The 16,216-nt window shown below is 49.7% G+C and overlaps 5 protein-coding genes across 5 annotated transcripts; 2 read left to right on the top strand and 3 right to left on the bottom strand.

The window, feature by feature from the left end:
* Nucleotides 1–208: 208 nt before the first annotated feature.
* CC77DRAFT_1015481 (peptidase C45 acyl-coenzyme A:6-aminopenicillanic acid acyl-transferas-like protein) lies at nucleotides 209–1,503 on the bottom strand. The gene is made up of 3 exons (XM_018524035.1): nucleotides 1,380–1,503; nucleotides 963–1,283; nucleotides 209–904 (listed from the first exon to the last, which is right to left on the bottom strand). The coding sequence occupies exons 1-3, from the start codon at nucleotides 1,413–1,415 to the stop codon at nucleotides 236–238; spliced, it is 1,026 nt and encodes a 341-aa protein (XP_018391582.1). The 5' UTR covers nucleotides 1,416–1,503; the 3' UTR covers nucleotides 209–235.
* Nucleotides 1,504–2,127: 624 nt separating this feature from the next.
* CC77DRAFT_925277 (glycoside hydrolase/deacetylase) lies at nucleotides 2,128–3,124 on the top strand (the record flags this gene model as incomplete). Its single annotated transcript, XM_018533852.1, has 3 exons — nucleotides 2,128–2,342; nucleotides 2,407–2,575; nucleotides 2,633–3,124. The coding sequence occupies 3 exons, from the start codon at nucleotides 2,128–2,130 to the stop codon at nucleotides 3,122–3,124; spliced, it is 876 nt and encodes a 291-aa protein (XP_018391583.1).
* A 1,292-nt stretch (nucleotides 3,125–4,416) lies between these two features.
* Nucleotides 4,417–5,932, bottom strand: CC77DRAFT_978808 (mitochondrial carrier). Its single transcript, XM_018536014.1, has 4 exons — nucleotides 5,624–5,932; nucleotides 4,952–5,531; nucleotides 4,704–4,891; nucleotides 4,417–4,651 (listed from the first exon to the last, which is right to left on the bottom strand). Exons 1-4 carry the CDS (start codon nucleotides 5,756–5,758, stop codon nucleotides 4,628–4,630), a joined length of 927 nt encoding a protein of 308 aa, XP_018391584.1. The 5' UTR covers nucleotides 5,759–5,932; the 3' UTR covers nucleotides 4,417–4,627.
* A 487-nt stretch (nucleotides 5,933–6,419) lies between these two features.
* On the bottom strand, nucleotides 6,420–14,811 carry CC77DRAFT_28171 (hypothetical protein). Its single transcript, XM_018531008.1, has 8 exons — nucleotides 14,052–14,811; nucleotides 11,141–14,001; nucleotides 10,932–11,093; nucleotides 10,729–10,879; nucleotides 10,008–10,674; nucleotides 9,150–9,920; nucleotides 8,455–9,103; nucleotides 6,420–8,400 (listed from the first exon to the last, which is right to left on the bottom strand). The coding sequence occupies exons 1-8, from the start codon at nucleotides 14,572–14,574 to the stop codon at nucleotides 6,787–6,789; spliced, it is 7,398 nt and encodes a 2,465-aa protein (XP_018391585.1). The 5' UTR covers nucleotides 14,575–14,811; the 3' UTR covers nucleotides 6,420–6,786.
* A 53-nt stretch (nucleotides 14,812–14,864) lies between these two features.
* On the top strand, nucleotides 14,865–16,155 carry CC77DRAFT_978812 (hypothetical protein; the record flags this gene model as incomplete). Its single annotated transcript, XM_018536015.1, has 4 exons — nucleotides 14,865–15,224; nucleotides 15,271–15,321; nucleotides 15,468–15,714; nucleotides 15,757–16,155. Exons 1-4 carry the CDS (start codon nucleotides 15,157–15,159, stop codon nucleotides 16,153–16,155), a joined length of 765 nt encoding a protein of 254 aa, XP_018391586.1. The 5' UTR covers nucleotides 14,865–15,156.
* Between the last annotated feature and the right edge of the window lie 61 nt (nucleotides 16,156–16,216).

A 16,216-nucleotide genomic window follows, 5' to 3' on the forward strand; every position in this document is an offset into this window, starting at 1 on the left:
TAGTGGGGAACCGCGGCCGGCGTACCCGTCGCATTACTTGGTACGTGACAAAGATCAGAAGACTCTATGCTCACTACGAAATCGCGCCATGTCTTTGCCCAGGAATTGAAAGTAAAGCGAAAACTACTGGGGTTGATCATAGATTTCCCTGCAAATAGTTACTAGACGTTTTTCTCACAGTGCGCGAGCTTCGTATAGCCCCATAATAACCAAGAGAACAAGGAGTGTATTTACTTCATAGCTCTAAGTTGACGATTTCCTGTACTTCTGTAGGCCTGCCAAGTTTCACTACGGCTTTCTTGCTTTTCAAATCTATCACGATATTGAACAACGTGCCACTTCCACTCTGCTCGGTCTCGACCCTACATATTGCCCCTGGGGCATTCTGTTCGTCTTCGAACAATCGACTCACACTTTCCCAGCTCGGTTCTTCACCTAATGCTCCGGCATTCTCAGTCATTGTGCGAACCCGGTCCAAGGAGTCTTTGAGCCACACAGTATCGGTCTCGCCGGGATGCTCTAGAAGCAAATGATTCGTGTGAATGACTTTCGAACCGGAGTCTGGTAGTACGTGGGCGAAAGTGCTCTTTGTGAACTCCAGACCTAGAGACTTGCTTGGGTCACCTATCAGGATGTGCGCTGAAGAGGCCATGCCAAAACTCTCAAGCTTGTGGACAGCCTCATCGACGCTTTCGCTTTCCAATGCCATTCTTAGGCCGAAGTGGGCAGGCATTCGGATAGAGTCGACGCCATGGACTTTTATGGCATTGAACAGTGTACCGACGCCACTGCTATTGAAGCCGATTTTTCCGATTATCCCTGCTTCCGTTACCTGGACTATAGTGGGTTTGGCGGCTTGCGTAATCTTGGTGACAATCAGATTCTGTTGCTGCTCGGTCATCCACTAGGTCCGATTAGCATACAATCATCCTATGCTGCATATGTAATCAAGTAGAACTGACGTCCCAATTCTGCGCCAGCCATGCCCGATTTTGGGTATGCCATGCGAGTGCAGTGCAGCCATCGCTGAATAAACCAAAGTTAATCTCAGTTCTGACGTTAATAGCCACGATATCTAAAAAATCGCGTCCCGAGCCGTCGGCGATGCCTTGCATCTCTGCATGGAAATTTGGCCATTGCGCTTTCGCTCGCTGTTCAAACTTTGATGCGTGTTGGAGAACCTGCGGCCATCTTTGCTTGCAGTTCTTGAGGAAGAGACAAGCATAGAACTCGATGCAGCGGGCTATCTGTAGCTTGGCAGCTTGACCATGTTGGTAGCCGATCTATGTAATATGGTCAGCACAATCCCGTTGAGCGCCTTCTCGGTGCTGCGTTCATTGGCGGTGACGGGCAGCAATGACGTCACGCGTTGCACTTACTTCGTAAGGGGTTCCGTTGCACTCCACGAACAACATGCTGTATTGAAAACTCGATAAAGATCAGACGAAAGCAAGAAGAAGTACTGGTTCAGGTTCTCGTCTACCTGAACTGCGTTGTTAGAGTCCATCTCTGTCATCTCTTCTACGGCAGCGCTTTCGGTAATCCCACGCGTGCCCCGCTTTCGAGCGCTCAATTCCGTTCCGAGCTATCGTAAAGCGCTCCTTCGTCTATAACTCGCTACAAGGCCGTAAATGAGCAAGTACATACGAAATGCGCTGCACCAGCACCAAAGCAGTTCATGGGCCGCTCCAGGCTAGTTCATCCGGTATTGGAACCCTGCTACTACCCATTGTTTAGTATTTCGGAGTATATCAGTAAATGGTGAACCACTCACACGGCATTGAAATGATCCTGGACGGATGTGACGCAACGTTGCAAGCACAACTGCGCTTCAAGCCATAACGTTTGATGAGGCAAGGGGTTGATGATAAGATGGGGCTGTGGCCTTACTATCGAGTGTTGTCACTTTTTAACATCAATTCACGACTAAGAAATCCTTTCTTCTTTGAAGGTATTACCCAAGATTATGCCGAAACGCGTACTTTGTTCGTATGGTATTGATATCGACGCCGTGAGTAACAAGTATGCCCTCTCTTTTTATTTAGACAGACACTGATTCGTACAATGCAGGTGAGCGGATGGTACAATGGTCCTGTTTAGTGCATTGCCGGATCGTGGGCTAACAGCATGTTAAGGCTGAACACGAAGACTGGTGCTCCCGCGAATCCCACTGACATATCGCGGGGTGTGTTTGGCGCAACAGTAGGCATTGATCGTCTCCTGAAGCTCTTCGACAACTACAATATCAAGGCGACATGGTTTACACCAGCGCATACTGCAGATTCGTTTCCAAAACAAATACGCAAGATCGTTGAGAAAGGACATGAGATAGGGCTGCATGGGTAGGAGCTCTGATGTACGGAATGCATATGACATATAAGCTGACTTCGTACATCGACTACCCAGGTACACACACGAGTCCGTGTCTTTGTTAAGTGAAGAACAGCAGCGAGACGTTCTAGAAAAGAGTATTCAAGTCTTGGAAAAAATCGTAGGCAAGAAGCCGCGCGGTTGGACTGCACCGGCTTGGAGTACGAGTAGAGAAACCATTAAGCTGCTCGAAGACTTCGGGATCGTACGGAAACCTGCACGTAATTTCTGGTACAGGCGAAGGACTGACAAAATGCTGCAGGAGTACGATCATTCTTTCATGCACCACGACTCTCAGCCGTACTATGTTCCTTCCCCACATCACGTCACATATACAGAGACCGATCTACCAAAGCCAGCTTCTCACTGGATGACACCCATGTCAACGTTGAAGCCGTCTGCAGTGGTTGAGATACCTGCAAACTGGCACCTGGACGACTGGCCGCCCTTCCAGTTATCACTCATGCAGCCAAGTACTCATGGCTTCGTCGATACCGCGGTCATCGAACGCCTATGGAAGGAACAATTCGAATTCCTGTATCGCGAATGCCCCGACGACGGAAGCTTCATTTTCCCCATTAGTATTCACCCGCAGGTTAGCGGCAAGCCACAAGTCATCCTACTGCACGAGAGGCTCATCGAGTGGATCAATGGCCATCAAGGAGTAGAGTGGGTTACTTTTGGGGTTACTGTCGACGAGTTCAAAAGCGGTAAGTTGAGCGGCGCGACTGTAGAGGGTGGGGCGGACGTGTAATGTTACACCGAGATGGGGCCGAGATATTACTTCGTACGCAAGTAACTGAAGTCACTCCTCGCTTGACATACCCCGTGGTAGATCTTCCGACATTGTTACTGTATGAAGAACATCGAAACGAGTTTTAGTTTGTACAGAGCATACGTGCCGTGTTATTACCCTCTCTGCTCTCGCCTTGCATAGCCGCTACGCACGTCCTCTCCACCATTGGGGACCATACTCACGGGTCCGGAGCAACGCGCATTACACCGAGCGGCGGACAGCGACCGCGGCGCCCTTCAAGCGTGGGCTTAGTGCTCGAGCGTCGCTCAAGCGTCGGCTTAGTGAAGGCACTATATATTTGGGTTGCCATCTCCCCACCCCCCGCGACTCTGCGAAGACCTTCAGGCTCTGCTATCGCATGCTTGTTGATACTTACAATACCCTTTACGAGCTATAGAGGACTATCGTTTCTGCGCCAACAGTTGGTCTGCGATGCACCACAAAATTGATACAGCAAGGTGCTGGACATAAGGCCTGCAACCTGACTCCAGCCTATCGTTCTTTTCCCACTCTCTTGCTAATAGCACAAGTCAAGAGGCAACATTGCTATTGACAGTCTCTCTAATTTCTCCCATATTTCATCATAGAATTCCAAGCTTGTTGCTAGTCCAGCTCATGCCCATGAACATTCCACTAAGTTGTCCCTCTTTCCCTGGGCATCCTGTCCGCGCTTATCTTCTCATCTTATTATCTTCCCTCCATCTTATCGACTTCCTCGAATCTACAAATTACTTCGAATTATTCTTTCTTCAACCTTGTGTTCGTCAGCTTTACATCCACCTGCTTCCATAGCGCCCCTTCGACAAGTGCATGTCTGATGGGTATATCGACATTGACAATATGGTCTTCTCGTAGGAATTTGATCTTGAAGGTAATAATATGCTCGGTGATCAGATAACAAATACCTAACTTGATGAAGAAGTACTCTTCGCTTTCGGTATAGGTAGAAGTCTGGTGTTTGATGGTTGCGAAGATGATCTTACAGAGGGCGCAATAGAGAAGTGAGTCTTATGTGATAGATGCGATAATACATGATCAAGCGGTTTGTGAAATGAGAGACAAAGATTCGTCTTTATTTGCGGAGGGGCGATCTTGTATCGCCATGCAAACGAGTGGAGGGGCCTTTGCATGCTGACTTGCGATGCCGAATAAGAATCTAGGAATTTTAGTCGCGTTATGCTCACGATTCACACAGTAAATGCAGACAGCTGCGAGGCTACTCCTCGTACAGCTCCGAACAATAATAAAATGTCGCAAAATACTAGATTGAATGATGCATATCGACTAGGATGAGGGGGCAGTCTTGTGAGTAGGAACAGATAATGTTAGTATTGACAACCACGGGTAGCAGGAAGTAAATTACATCAACTAAACGTCATTAGGTAGTAGTCATCCGCTAGTCTTACTCCAAGAACACCTTACACGCCATGACTATCGCACTCTCTTCGTGTAGTAGATGGCTTAGTGGCCACCGGTAGTAGGTAGCTGTTTGGAAGTTAGCTTCAGGCCCACATACACAGCGGTGGGAACAACTTACACCAAGGTAGACCTTGAAGGAGTCGTAGATAAGCCATTGGAACGCAGTCAAAGTACCAATCATGAAGATACGGACAGGCAGTCCGTTCCAAAGACCACCGAAACCGATCTTGCCGTATATCCTGCCAATAGCTTGGCCAGCGCCCTCGCCAGCCTTCCGGTCGCTGTTGAGCTTCGAGACCATGACATCTAACACATGTTAGCCACCATTTACTACTCTCTGATATTCGTGAAACATTTCCGACATACCTGCAGGGTGCGAGACGACCGCGCATCCAATACCAGCGATGTATCCACCGAGGAAGCTCACACCAGTTTGCTGTAGACTTCCGTACGACTCTTTTGGCTTACCCAAGAAGCCGTAAATTTGCTTGACAGTCTCTTCAAACGTGGCGAACTTGACCATGGTGTATGGGATTTGACGCGCCCACAGAGGATACAGGCCCTTGTAAAGACCGCCAACGCCCTCTTCCTTGATCACCTTCGACCAGCCCTCCCTTAGTGTGTTTGCGAACGGTGGCATGGTCGTTTGCATCCGGACCTTGATTGCCTCCATAGGACACAGGGCAATATCGGCGAGGAATTCGGCGGAAGCGGAGGCAGCGAGATATACAACCGTTTGCGGGGCGCCGGGAGCAAGCTTCTCACCATACAGGTACTTGAAGACTTCGTAGAAACCGTATTTGCCAGCCCCTTGCATGGAGTAGCCGATGAAAGTGGGTGTCCAACCAAAGAATACACCGCGCAGACCCTCTTTGGAATAGATCATTTTCCACGCTTGCGAGTTGGATTTGTAGAGGTTGGAGTCGACTTGACGGCGGCATTTTACCTGTGAGATGAGAATCAGCGCGTGTGTCCTCGGAAACATTTTGAATACTTCAGCGACTTCAAAATGTAATTGGCACGTGAGAATAAACTCACCAGATCCAGCGGGGTAACCATAGTATGTGTAGGCCCGCACGCGATAATACCACCCATTGTACACGCCGCAAAGTATGAGCCTGAAAAGAGCTCAATCTTCCTCTGCGGCTTCATCGCGTCCAATTTGTTCGACATTGTGAATGTAATTGTAGTTGAGTCACCTCAATTGCTGTGTCGTTCTCGCCGTATGGTGTCGTTTTGGTGCTGGAACCGGGGATGAGGTTTGTCGCGTGCTGCTTCACAAGGATGGTGCCTCAAAAAAACAAAAGCCGGAAGATCTGGAGGAGGGGTATAAGGAATTATAGATTAGAAGAGGGAATAGGGATTCAACAACAATCGCAAAGCCGACTGGGTAGCCTTGTTTGTTATGACGGCACGGCTCTAGGTAGCGGAAAGCTTGTCCGCAGCTTCCGCGTTACCTCGCTATGACGTCGTTTCTGCGGGTGGGACGCGATGACCAGGCTGACGAAGCTTAGCCTGATGCTTATCGATATCGCATCCCCGACCCTCCGCGCGCGATCGGATTTCATTCTCGACTATTGGGCAACTCCGCCCCTCTGTTACAGTTGCAAGTATCATAGTGAGGGATTTAGCATAAGAGTGGGTCGTCTCAGCGCGGTGCAAGATCGTGCTCGGGGGGAAGTCAGCTGCCCAGCAATACTTACGCGTTATGCGTAGGATGCTTTGAGCAGAATGAGATTTCCGTAGATAAATTCTCTATCGTGAGGATGCTATAGTCATGAAGCGTGATAGTCATACCTAACTCCGAATGTGAAGAGGTCATTTCATCTAAGTACCCCCAAGCACCCACGCTATGCCACCCCAGCAAGAACAATAAAGTGAAGACTGTCCCCAAAAACCGAAGTCCAAAGTAAATGCCATGGTGTACCAGATGTGTCCCAGAAAACAGGGCATGCAATTCCTAACAATAACTTCGTGCAAAATCAATGCGCAGAAAGTCCAAATCCATTCAGCCTGCTCTTAGCAAAGCCATGGGTTTATGGTTGCTCTAGAAATTCGTTGAGATGGTGATTTCTTCATCACTGATGTACGTGACGTTCGAAGAGCGGGCTGGAGAACGATCGCTGGCGCCGTCCGGATCACAAGGAGACAGCGGTGAGTCGGACTTGAGTGGGCCATCTACCGACGCATCGTGTCAATAATCATACATCGTTATCATATACTTCTTCCCCATCTGACTCACTACCAGAATTATCATAGAGATCAGCCGCTGATAGGCTATCGTCCTGTGGCCAAGCTTCCAATCTAGGTTCGATCTCCTCAGCCCACTGTTGCATGCGTGTGGTGTCGTTGACAACATCTCTATACAGATCCAACTCAAGATCCTCGCTCTGGTTGAGGTCGTAGAGCTGTTGAACGAGGAATTGGCAAGTGTCGATGAGTGGGGATAGATGATGTTTCGGCATGCCTAGATCTTTTTCGTATACGATGCGCTTCATCATGTCGGTGATCGTCTCACGGAGTGTTTTCCATCTGAATTGTACCAGATCCACAGGCCATCCCTCGTAAGTCCTGTAAAGCTCGCAGACAAGCATCTGTGCACCTTGCCGTACGTCTTCCAGCTTGTGTAAGAGTAAAGGGGGTGCCCAAATGCGGCTTTTCCCTATAACCCATGCGTAGAACATGTACTGGTGCTTTTGCTGAAAGATAGCCTCGTTCTTTATTTGCAAAAGACCGCCAAAGAAATCGAGGGCAGCCGAGCCGCCAGGTGCGCGGCCCTCTTCAATCCGACTGTTTGATGCAACCGCCTTCGCAATCGTTGTAATAATTTTGTTGACACTGTCTACCACCGGACAGCCTTCGCAATACGATAGTGAAGCTCTCATATAAGCATCGCAGAAGGGAGGGTCGAGCGTAACGATGCCTTCAAGAAGAGTCTTGAAGAGGCTGGACTGAGCCTGCGGGTCTCGCCAACCGAGCATCGATTTGACCATGTCACCGGGATTGAAGTAATCCATTTTCGACTCATCGAATATTTCCAACGCCTTGTCTAGAACCGCAATGGCTTTCAGATCAGAGTCCCACCAATAGAGCATGTTCCGTTCTTGATAGGTCAATGGAAACATCATAGTCTCCCGGTCGAGCGAAGCTAGGCGATCAGCACCTGAGGCAATGGCTGGCAGACCGGTATCGATGCGTAGGAGCAAATTCGACAGGAATCCGATGAGCCTGTTATAAATTCCCGACTTCTTGCTCACGATTCTCCATAGGTCAGGGTCCTCGTCCTGGAACCGCTTGTACGAGTGCATACAAAGCATTTTCAGGCAGAAATCCAGGAAGCCACCATTCAGTACTACAGCGATCTCCACATGGCCCAGTTCGAGCATCTGAGTTAGTGTGAGATAGAAGTCGTCCCAGCCCCGTATGGACATGTGGGTTTCAGTTGTGACGATACGTAACCTGGTCGTGAAACTCGCAAGTATCCCACCTGTTAGTGAAGAAAGATCGAAGTCCATATCATTCTCAGCGTCCTCCAGACCGTATGAAACAGGGTCCTTTTCGCGCGAGACTTTGAGACAGTCAATGAGAAAGCTACGTGTTTGAGACCGTACTTTGGCGTGTGTGCAACGGAGCAGCAGATTGAGCAGATTCCATTCGTCGGTAGCAAGAGCCTTGAGGACAATGTTGCAGCATGTTGAGCAGGGCAGGACGGAGCGTCGTATCTGAAGTAAGGTCTCGGAAAAAATATCGGAAGTCATGTGACGCCAGACAACGTTGCCGAGGTGTGCAAGCACTATCCTCAAAGAGCGAGTTTCCTGCAAAGACGTTAGTGTCCTGAATCTGGATAAATCAAACGCGATATCACGTACTTGTAGATGGCCTTCTGAGCATGACCCGTGGTTGATAGTACGTGACATGGCATGAAGCTGTCGCACAAACTTTGTATGGTTTGGATCGAAGCGACAGTATTCTCGGATAAACACCTCGTTCTTAAGATCAACCTCATTCTCCAGGGCTGGGGGCATGGGAACTTTTAGAGTCTTCCCGTCTGGAGAGGGGACCCAATTGCGCTGATCGTTTTCTACCGCAGTCCGGCGTTGATAAAACAGCATGTATGCAGAATATTGTTTCGGTACGCGGTTGAAGGTGTCGTCTGTCAAGCCTCCAAACGCCCAGTACCCAATGTCTGTTGGGTCGAAAGGTCCAACATTGCTATCATCGAATTCAACCCAGGTTGGTGCTGCATTTCCTGTCGGACAAGGTCGTTCACGAATGTAAGAATAGTAATGACCATGCTCGCAAGTACCTGTGTGTACAAGTACACCAACAAGGTCGAATATGTCCGCTTCCTTTGACTTGCTTGGGTCACTAAGATGGTCGACATGGTACGTGCTGATGTCGATAGATGGTGGGAATTCGAAGTGATCGTAGACCTTTCTCCGACTGAAATCGGCCAGGTCGAACTCGAAGCGCTTTAGGTGGAAGATGAGGTTGTCAGGGACCTCCTTGAAGCAGGTGCTGATGTAGTTAGCTTCGCTCAATACCAGATTTGAATTCAATTTACCGCTTGACTGCATCAACATATCTACCCCCACAGCTTTCACATTTGTACTTGTTGTCGCCTTCCATGACATCGCCTCTAACAAAAGCCTGGAGACTCTCTTGAAGTGTGGACTTGCCCTGGACATCGCATTGTACCGCGAAGAAAGGCTCCGTTCGTTCAGAAACGTGTTCGCACTCTTTTGATTTGATCTGATTCAAGGTTTGCCCCCCATAAAATGAGCGAAAATGCTGTTTGTGCTCTTCTTTAATAAGTTGGCGTTCCCATTGGTCGAACAGGGAATTGTAGAACTCATCTGCGTCCATCTGAACGCTGATGTCGATAGGCATGAGCTCCGAATTCTTGACACATGCTGCGAAACTGCGTGGATCTGCAGACCTGCGAAAGGAATGCTGCATGTTTGTAAATAGCCTCTGTGTTTCAAGTAGAAGCTGTTGAGAGCCACTGCCTTCTTGCAGTTCCAAACCTAGGATGAATTCACGGAAGTTGAGATTCATGAAGAGCTGAGTAAGAAGGGAGTTTGCGTAACAGATGGCGCGCGGGTTGTACAGACCCACATAGCCTGTGCCAGAGCGTATTTCCATGGAACGATCGACAGAGACGGTGGCCAACGCTGGCTCGTATTCCTCGTTTTCTACGTCTCCTGCGAGCTTGATGAGGGTATTGTACGTGCTACTGTCGTCGACTAGGGCAAGCATGAGATCGTACATCTCGTGCCTCGTGTGTGACTCTAGTATCGGTACAGTAGCTAGGCCAGCTTCTGCAGAAGACCGACTGGTTTGAGTCAGTATCTTGCTGTATGAAAAAAGGTAGCAAATCAGAGCAGAGTCGCTCGATTTTTGGTCGGTTTGCGCGACGTACCTCTCGGTGAAAATGTACTTCTTGAATATCTTCTCCATCACGTCGCCTGTATTGAGAGGCTTCTTGAACGACTTCAATGACAGTATGCAGCATGATATAAGCTTTGTGAGACCAAAAACCACGTGGTCGATCTCGTCTCGGCCTACAAACTCCTGGTGCTTGTGGTTCAATAGTAGGTCAATCCATTTAGTCAAGTACAGTCGGAGTGAAGCTTCGTTGCGTTCGTACTCGTCCTTTGCCCGAAAAACCCGCTCAGCAATGTCGAGTAGTTGAAAAGACTGTGTAGGAAGGCGCACAGAATCTGGAATGATCGCAGAAATGACCGCCCAGAACTGGGTGGCAATCTCGCCTTTGGTCAGTGGACATGTAGATGGAAGATCACCACCACAGACGGAATCAATTTTCTGAGCAACATGTTGTCGCAAAGGCTCCCTGAGGTCTTCCAGAAGTAGCGCTCGGTGCAATTGCGGAACTTGGGGGTGCTCAATGAAGGCTTCCCAGATGATGCGCGAGTGAAGTGATGCTTCTAAGATAGTGGCATAACAATCTCGAACCACGGTAGCATCTTCGTTCGTTTCAAGTGCAACCGACAGGATCATGATAAGGCGGTTTCCGAGTCGTGTGCCGTCGGAGAAATAGGTGGCCGAGGCGTCGGCGGAAGGTCGCTCTACTTTGCATAAGGCATTGGCCATGTTATGAGAAATGAGAACGTGGCACTTACCTCTAAGAAACTCCAACAGAGCTGCCACGAGGACAGCCGCTAATTGCAGCTCTTGAAAGCTCGAGATTGTATCACTAATGAGACGAGGATTGAGAAGAGCTTCGTTCAACTGGCGTATAGCACCGACCAGGAACTTCTCGTCTAGGTTTGACTTCTAGTTCGTTAGCACATGGATATCAACACGAATTATTCAGTAACTTTACGTTACGTATCTGCTCTCGCAGTCTAGCCTGAAGAGCCATAGCCGCGTATCTCGCCTGATAGAGCTTTCCTGGGGGAAAAAGATCTTCCGATCGTGCTGCGCCTGCCATGACACTATCCGCAAAGGTATGTCGAGCTGGAAAGAAGCTCAAATAATCGAACACCTGGCGAGAATCAGCAACGTACAGCGCGATCCCATGCAAATAAATACCATTCGGCTTAGGTTATCATCGGTTTCCATTAAGGAGAATAGCTCATCCAGATATTTACCCACTGTGGATTCGAAAACCGAAGATCCTGTGCTCTGTCCCGACAAAGGTTGAGTGACTTCCGCATCTGGGGCCCTTTGTACGAGGAGCTGCCCTCCGAAGTCGATACGGCTCAGTTTCTCGTTCGACCTATCGGAAACGTTGAGCCGCTTGCCTTTCGCGAAAAGGTTGACCTTGGTGCATTTCGATACATGACATAGTCGCCTGTAGAGATCTTCCACAGTGTGATCTGCACCCATCATCACGACCTGTCTATCGTTACCACACTGGACTCGGATCGCGATCGAATCGCCGTAGAAAACATCCGTTTCGTCGACTTTGGAATCTGCTCTTCGATTGCGATTGAATTCTGGTTTTTGACGTATCATCTCCAGTAGGAGCTTTTGGAACAAGATGATTCTGCGACAGCGCCCCTCATTCTCATGCACAGCCAAGTGAGATGCGGTGACATCCATGGTTGTTGGATCTCCACTATCTGGGGACTGACTGCGTATGACCTTGCAGGCCGAACGCATCTCCTGCATACACTTCTCGACTAGGACAGTGTGAGCAATTTCCACATCTGCTAGCATAACACCCTCAGCTTCGTTGATTTGCACATAGCGACTCGCAAGAAGACGAGCAGCACGATCTTCAATAGTGCCTTCTGGTGATGATAGAACCATGGACCATAGCACATCGGCACCGGGAATCTGCAATACAGTCTTTTCCCCTTGGTCAGTTACAACAGGCTGCCGCGTCATAGGAAAGTTGTAGTTGGCGACAAATTCGAACATGCCATTTGTGTACATGCTGGGGTCCATGTGTGTCATGTGAGAAGAGACAAGTTGCCTACAGTAATCGTTGTTTGGGGCAACTTTCAGCGTTTGAAGTAATTGCACCCATGCCCAGTCTCGGGCTGTGTTTGAGAGCGCACGAAGACCGATGGTGTGTTCCCATAGCTGATTGTACATCTCGACAGGTATGGCTGGTCCAGCACGACATATCATGAGTGCTAGGAGCTCCAACCGACAACGGAGAGCTAGCTGTTGGTGGGTGGATGGTTCATGGTTCTTCTCGATATCGACATACGATGTAATCTCGCTTAAGATCTTGCATGTGACATCTTGATTCTCATGGAAGAAGGATCCGTCCCCAGAGGGAATCGGTGAAGCCAGCGAGAAGATGACTCTTGCACTTCCAGTTGCCTCGGCTGAGTTGCTGCCGATATAGTTCGCACAATTCCTGTAGATTGAATACCGCTCTTCAATGGGCACGCTATGTGCGAAAGTTTTGAGGTGCTCGGCAGCCTCACAATACAGGTCCAGCATGTCTTTGTCTGGCGCCTTCTGAGACATTATGTCGCGGACAAGACGGATACAAACATTCCACGGTCTTGCGGTACTTTCACTTATAGCGAAGTCTTCTGCCGAGGCCTTCTCAACGATCTTTTGGCCCAGGTCTTGCAGGAATCGGAATATTTCCATCGTATAGCTACTGATGGGCGTCTCATGAAGTTTAGTGCAAAAGTACAGATGATCGGAGGGCTTCATCAGATGCATGATTGGCCTAAGCATGGTCATAGTTGCGGTTACCACTCGAGGGTCGGGATTTGTGGCGACCGTGTTCCAGATGGCGTCCGCTTGGGAGTCCGTCCAACGCTGAGTCACAACGAGAAACCCAACAATGTTTCCGCTGCGCGCGATGAGCTGGGGATGTGAGTCCACGCTGACGAGGTAGTCAACCACTTTCCCGTCGAGAAGAAAGTCCGCTAGGTACCGCATGACAGGATGCTTTCCTGCTGCGTTGGCCTCATTGTACTGTTTCCAGATTTCGACCAAGCTTATATCCATCACACCTATACTCATGACGCGCAAGTCCATTTTGCCTTTAGTGAGGTATCTGCGTAGAATCTTGAACTTCCAGGCGTTGGCGACTAGTACTGGAAAGTATTGAGGGTCATTGAGATAATCGTCCTGTTTCCTGGCAAGACTGCTTTCGATGGAGGACGATGTTGTCGGCGAATCGACGCTCCGAAAGTCTAAGTATCTGTCGACCAGATCTGACTCTATTTTCTTGTCCCAGATACATAGCTCAAATAATAGCGAGTGAAAGTGTTGAATCAAGTCTCGAGCGACGGTAGAATCGGTAGTTCTGCTCAAATCGAAGAGATCGTCCATGTACTGCTCCAAGAACTGTAGGACTCTGCGACAAAATTCGGAACGATCGTCGTCGTTCGAAGATTTAGGGCCCTGCGACATCGATATACCCAATGAGCATAGCACAGGAGCAGTAAATGCTGCGATCTGGGCTTGCGTGTTCAAAGGCACGTGGTGGAAGGCTTCGTTGGCCAGTCGTAGCAGATTTTGAGCACCATTGGCGACCAGAAAGTCCTTCTGTAGTAGCGAGACCATTTTCCGGATATCAGCGGAGTATTCTTTGCTGACCATAGAAAATACTGGCGCCTTGTCAGGGAGAAGAATGGTATGCCAGTTCCGCATATGTTTCTGGCTAAGGAGAGGCAAATTATACATCTCACTGAGACGCGGGCGGGAGAGGAGGTGGACGTCGGCAAGTAAAAGGTAGGAGCATATCCTGATGTATGCACTCAAGAAACTGTAGAACATGTCGCCCGTGCGACGATCATCTAGTTGGTGGCCAAATGCCGCCTTGCGTGATAGCACTTTGTTCACCAGTAAAGAGAAATCATCCCAGAACATGGCCTTACTCGCATAAAAGCCATGTGAGTTAGCGGAAGGTTCGGGTAGGTCGGCCAGCCATCGCGAAAGGCTAGGAAAGAAGTCGAAATCGATTTCGTTGTCAACTAATATTGTTAGAATCGTAGGCGCTGAGTGGGCATCAAACTTGACGTACTCCTTTGCATGTGTTGTGTCAGGTCGCGAACAACGGTAGAGTAGCTACCATGTTGGGAGTACGGAAATTGGCGAAAGTAGTCTTCTGCATCCACCTGTACCGAAAAGCCGACTGCTTCGTCGTCATCGTCGTCAATTATCATGATGGGCGGGCTTCCTCGCTCATCTTCGCTACTAGTTATGAGTATAGGCGACTGACCGGGGGTAGGTGAGGGATCCTCGAGGAAGTCGTTAGCATTGCCGTGGTCCTCGTCTCCACCGCGCTTCGGGGACAAGGGCGGGTGTGAGCGTATGGTCATCTCTACCTGCTTCTCAGAGGGTGATGCGGCAGTATTCGCGGGGGTTTGGGGCTCGCTAGGCATGGCGCACAGGCTGTTGCTCCCGCTGTGCAGGCGGGGGCGTTTGCGTGTGTAGCTGGCGTCGGCGTCTTCAATGGGGTCGCGACGCGGCGGCGAGGCAGAGGCGGTGATTGCTGGCTCGTCTGCAGCGACAGACTGCACTATATCTATGTCTGGCGCGGTCATGACGGTAGAAGGCCTGTGTGGTTGTCTGCGAGAGGACTAGGCGTGGCCAGCGACTATCAGCACGCGTGTAGGCAGGTGAGGCCAGGCAGAGAGCAAGCAATCCCAAGTACAGGCAACAGCAGCTCCTTCCAGCCTTAGTGGCCAACAGCCTTGCACAGCGGCAGGGTAAACGCGGGGAGGTTGGGTCTCATCTGCGTCAACGACAGGAATGAGCTGAAATTGGGGTAATGCAATGAGAAAGAATCAGATTCAACTTGGTAGGCAGAGCTTCAGATATTCGACGCGTAGCTAAGAAACCCCACCATCGTCATCCTAGTTGGTTCCCGCTGTGGAGCTAGCGCGCCGCTAGTGGGAGCAGTCTAGGCCTCATCAGACCAAGATCGAGAAATCCTCCATCTAATGCAAGGCACGCCTGTCTACTCCACCTTACAAGTCTCACTTATCTAGACTGAGCACTGGCAGGGTGTCGGGCGCACTTCGGCCAGCTTGAAAAGTACTTCTGCTCTTCGACGTCGGCAGACACCTATCCGGACAGCTAGTATTGAGAAGCGGAACGAGCCAGTTGGAAGAGCTATCTTGGCAATGGCACCTGCCAAACAGAACGCGAAGCCCGTCTTCAAAACATCGTCGCCATTCGCAGAGACGAAGTGGTAGGCACGTACGCGGTCTCTCAATACACCCTGCTGATCTTCGCAGGCCTGAAGTTTCACGAGAGGACGAAGAAGTCATACTAGAATTGCTTTGCAAGTAGGTACGCAAAGCGAAACTTCATCTTCCCACCACTTCTTCTGGAGTTTGCGCTCGAGTTTCGATGGATCTCCGTAACGGGAGTTTTCTCACCACTCAAGATCCTACGATGCCTTCTTCTTTCCTGACCACTAACAACGTCGTAGTCTTACCACACCGCTAGGTGACCATCGCAGAAACCACATCCATCCATCCAGAGGGAAGAAGAGAAGACGCAACACGAATTCCAGTAATGATAATCCCACGATGACCGAGACTGCGCCTTCTGTGCCAGATATTGGGGAGCATCTGCTCGTCGGCCTCAATAGCGTAACGCGCCATCTGGAAGCTTTAGCTGCCAATAACGCTCCTTCTACCGCATTCATTGCGAATCAAAAGCTTACCAAGGACCTGGTTCAGCTCAATCTCGCCGGGAAGGCCGGAAATGGCGCAGAGGAGAAAGAGACGCCAGAAAAACATCCCGAAGCAGCCCTCAAGCCCTTAAGCATGGTCATTCTAACTCACCCCAAACCTTCTCTATCACCCGCACACGCCCATCTTCCAACACTGATCCACCTAGCCACCCTATCTTCAACACTTGCTACACCGAAAACATTCAAGACAGTCACACGACTCGTTCCGGTCCAGACATCAGCGGATTCCCGACTCGCATCCAGCCTACACATCCCCCGTGTTGGGGCCATAGCCATCTACGAAGGCGCCCCGGGAGCTAAGACGCTGGAAGAGTACGTCCGCGAACATGTTGGGTTGACAGAGTGCAAGTGGATTGATGAGGCCATGAGCGCAGAGTGGAAGGGGCTGAACGTCAAGAATGAGATACCTGGGGCAAAGTAGACATGTTGTAAGATGGATCTCGATACCGATCGTTTTAGTGTAAATACATGTGGTTGATCGT

This window comes from Alternaria alternata (assembly GCF_001642055.1).
Source record: "Alternaria alternata strain SRC1lrK2f unplaced genomic scaffold CC77scaffold_1, whole genome shotgun sequence".
Classification (NCBI taxonomy): domain Eukaryota; kingdom Fungi; phylum Ascomycota; class Dothideomycetes; order Pleosporales; family Pleosporaceae; genus Alternaria; species Alternaria alternata.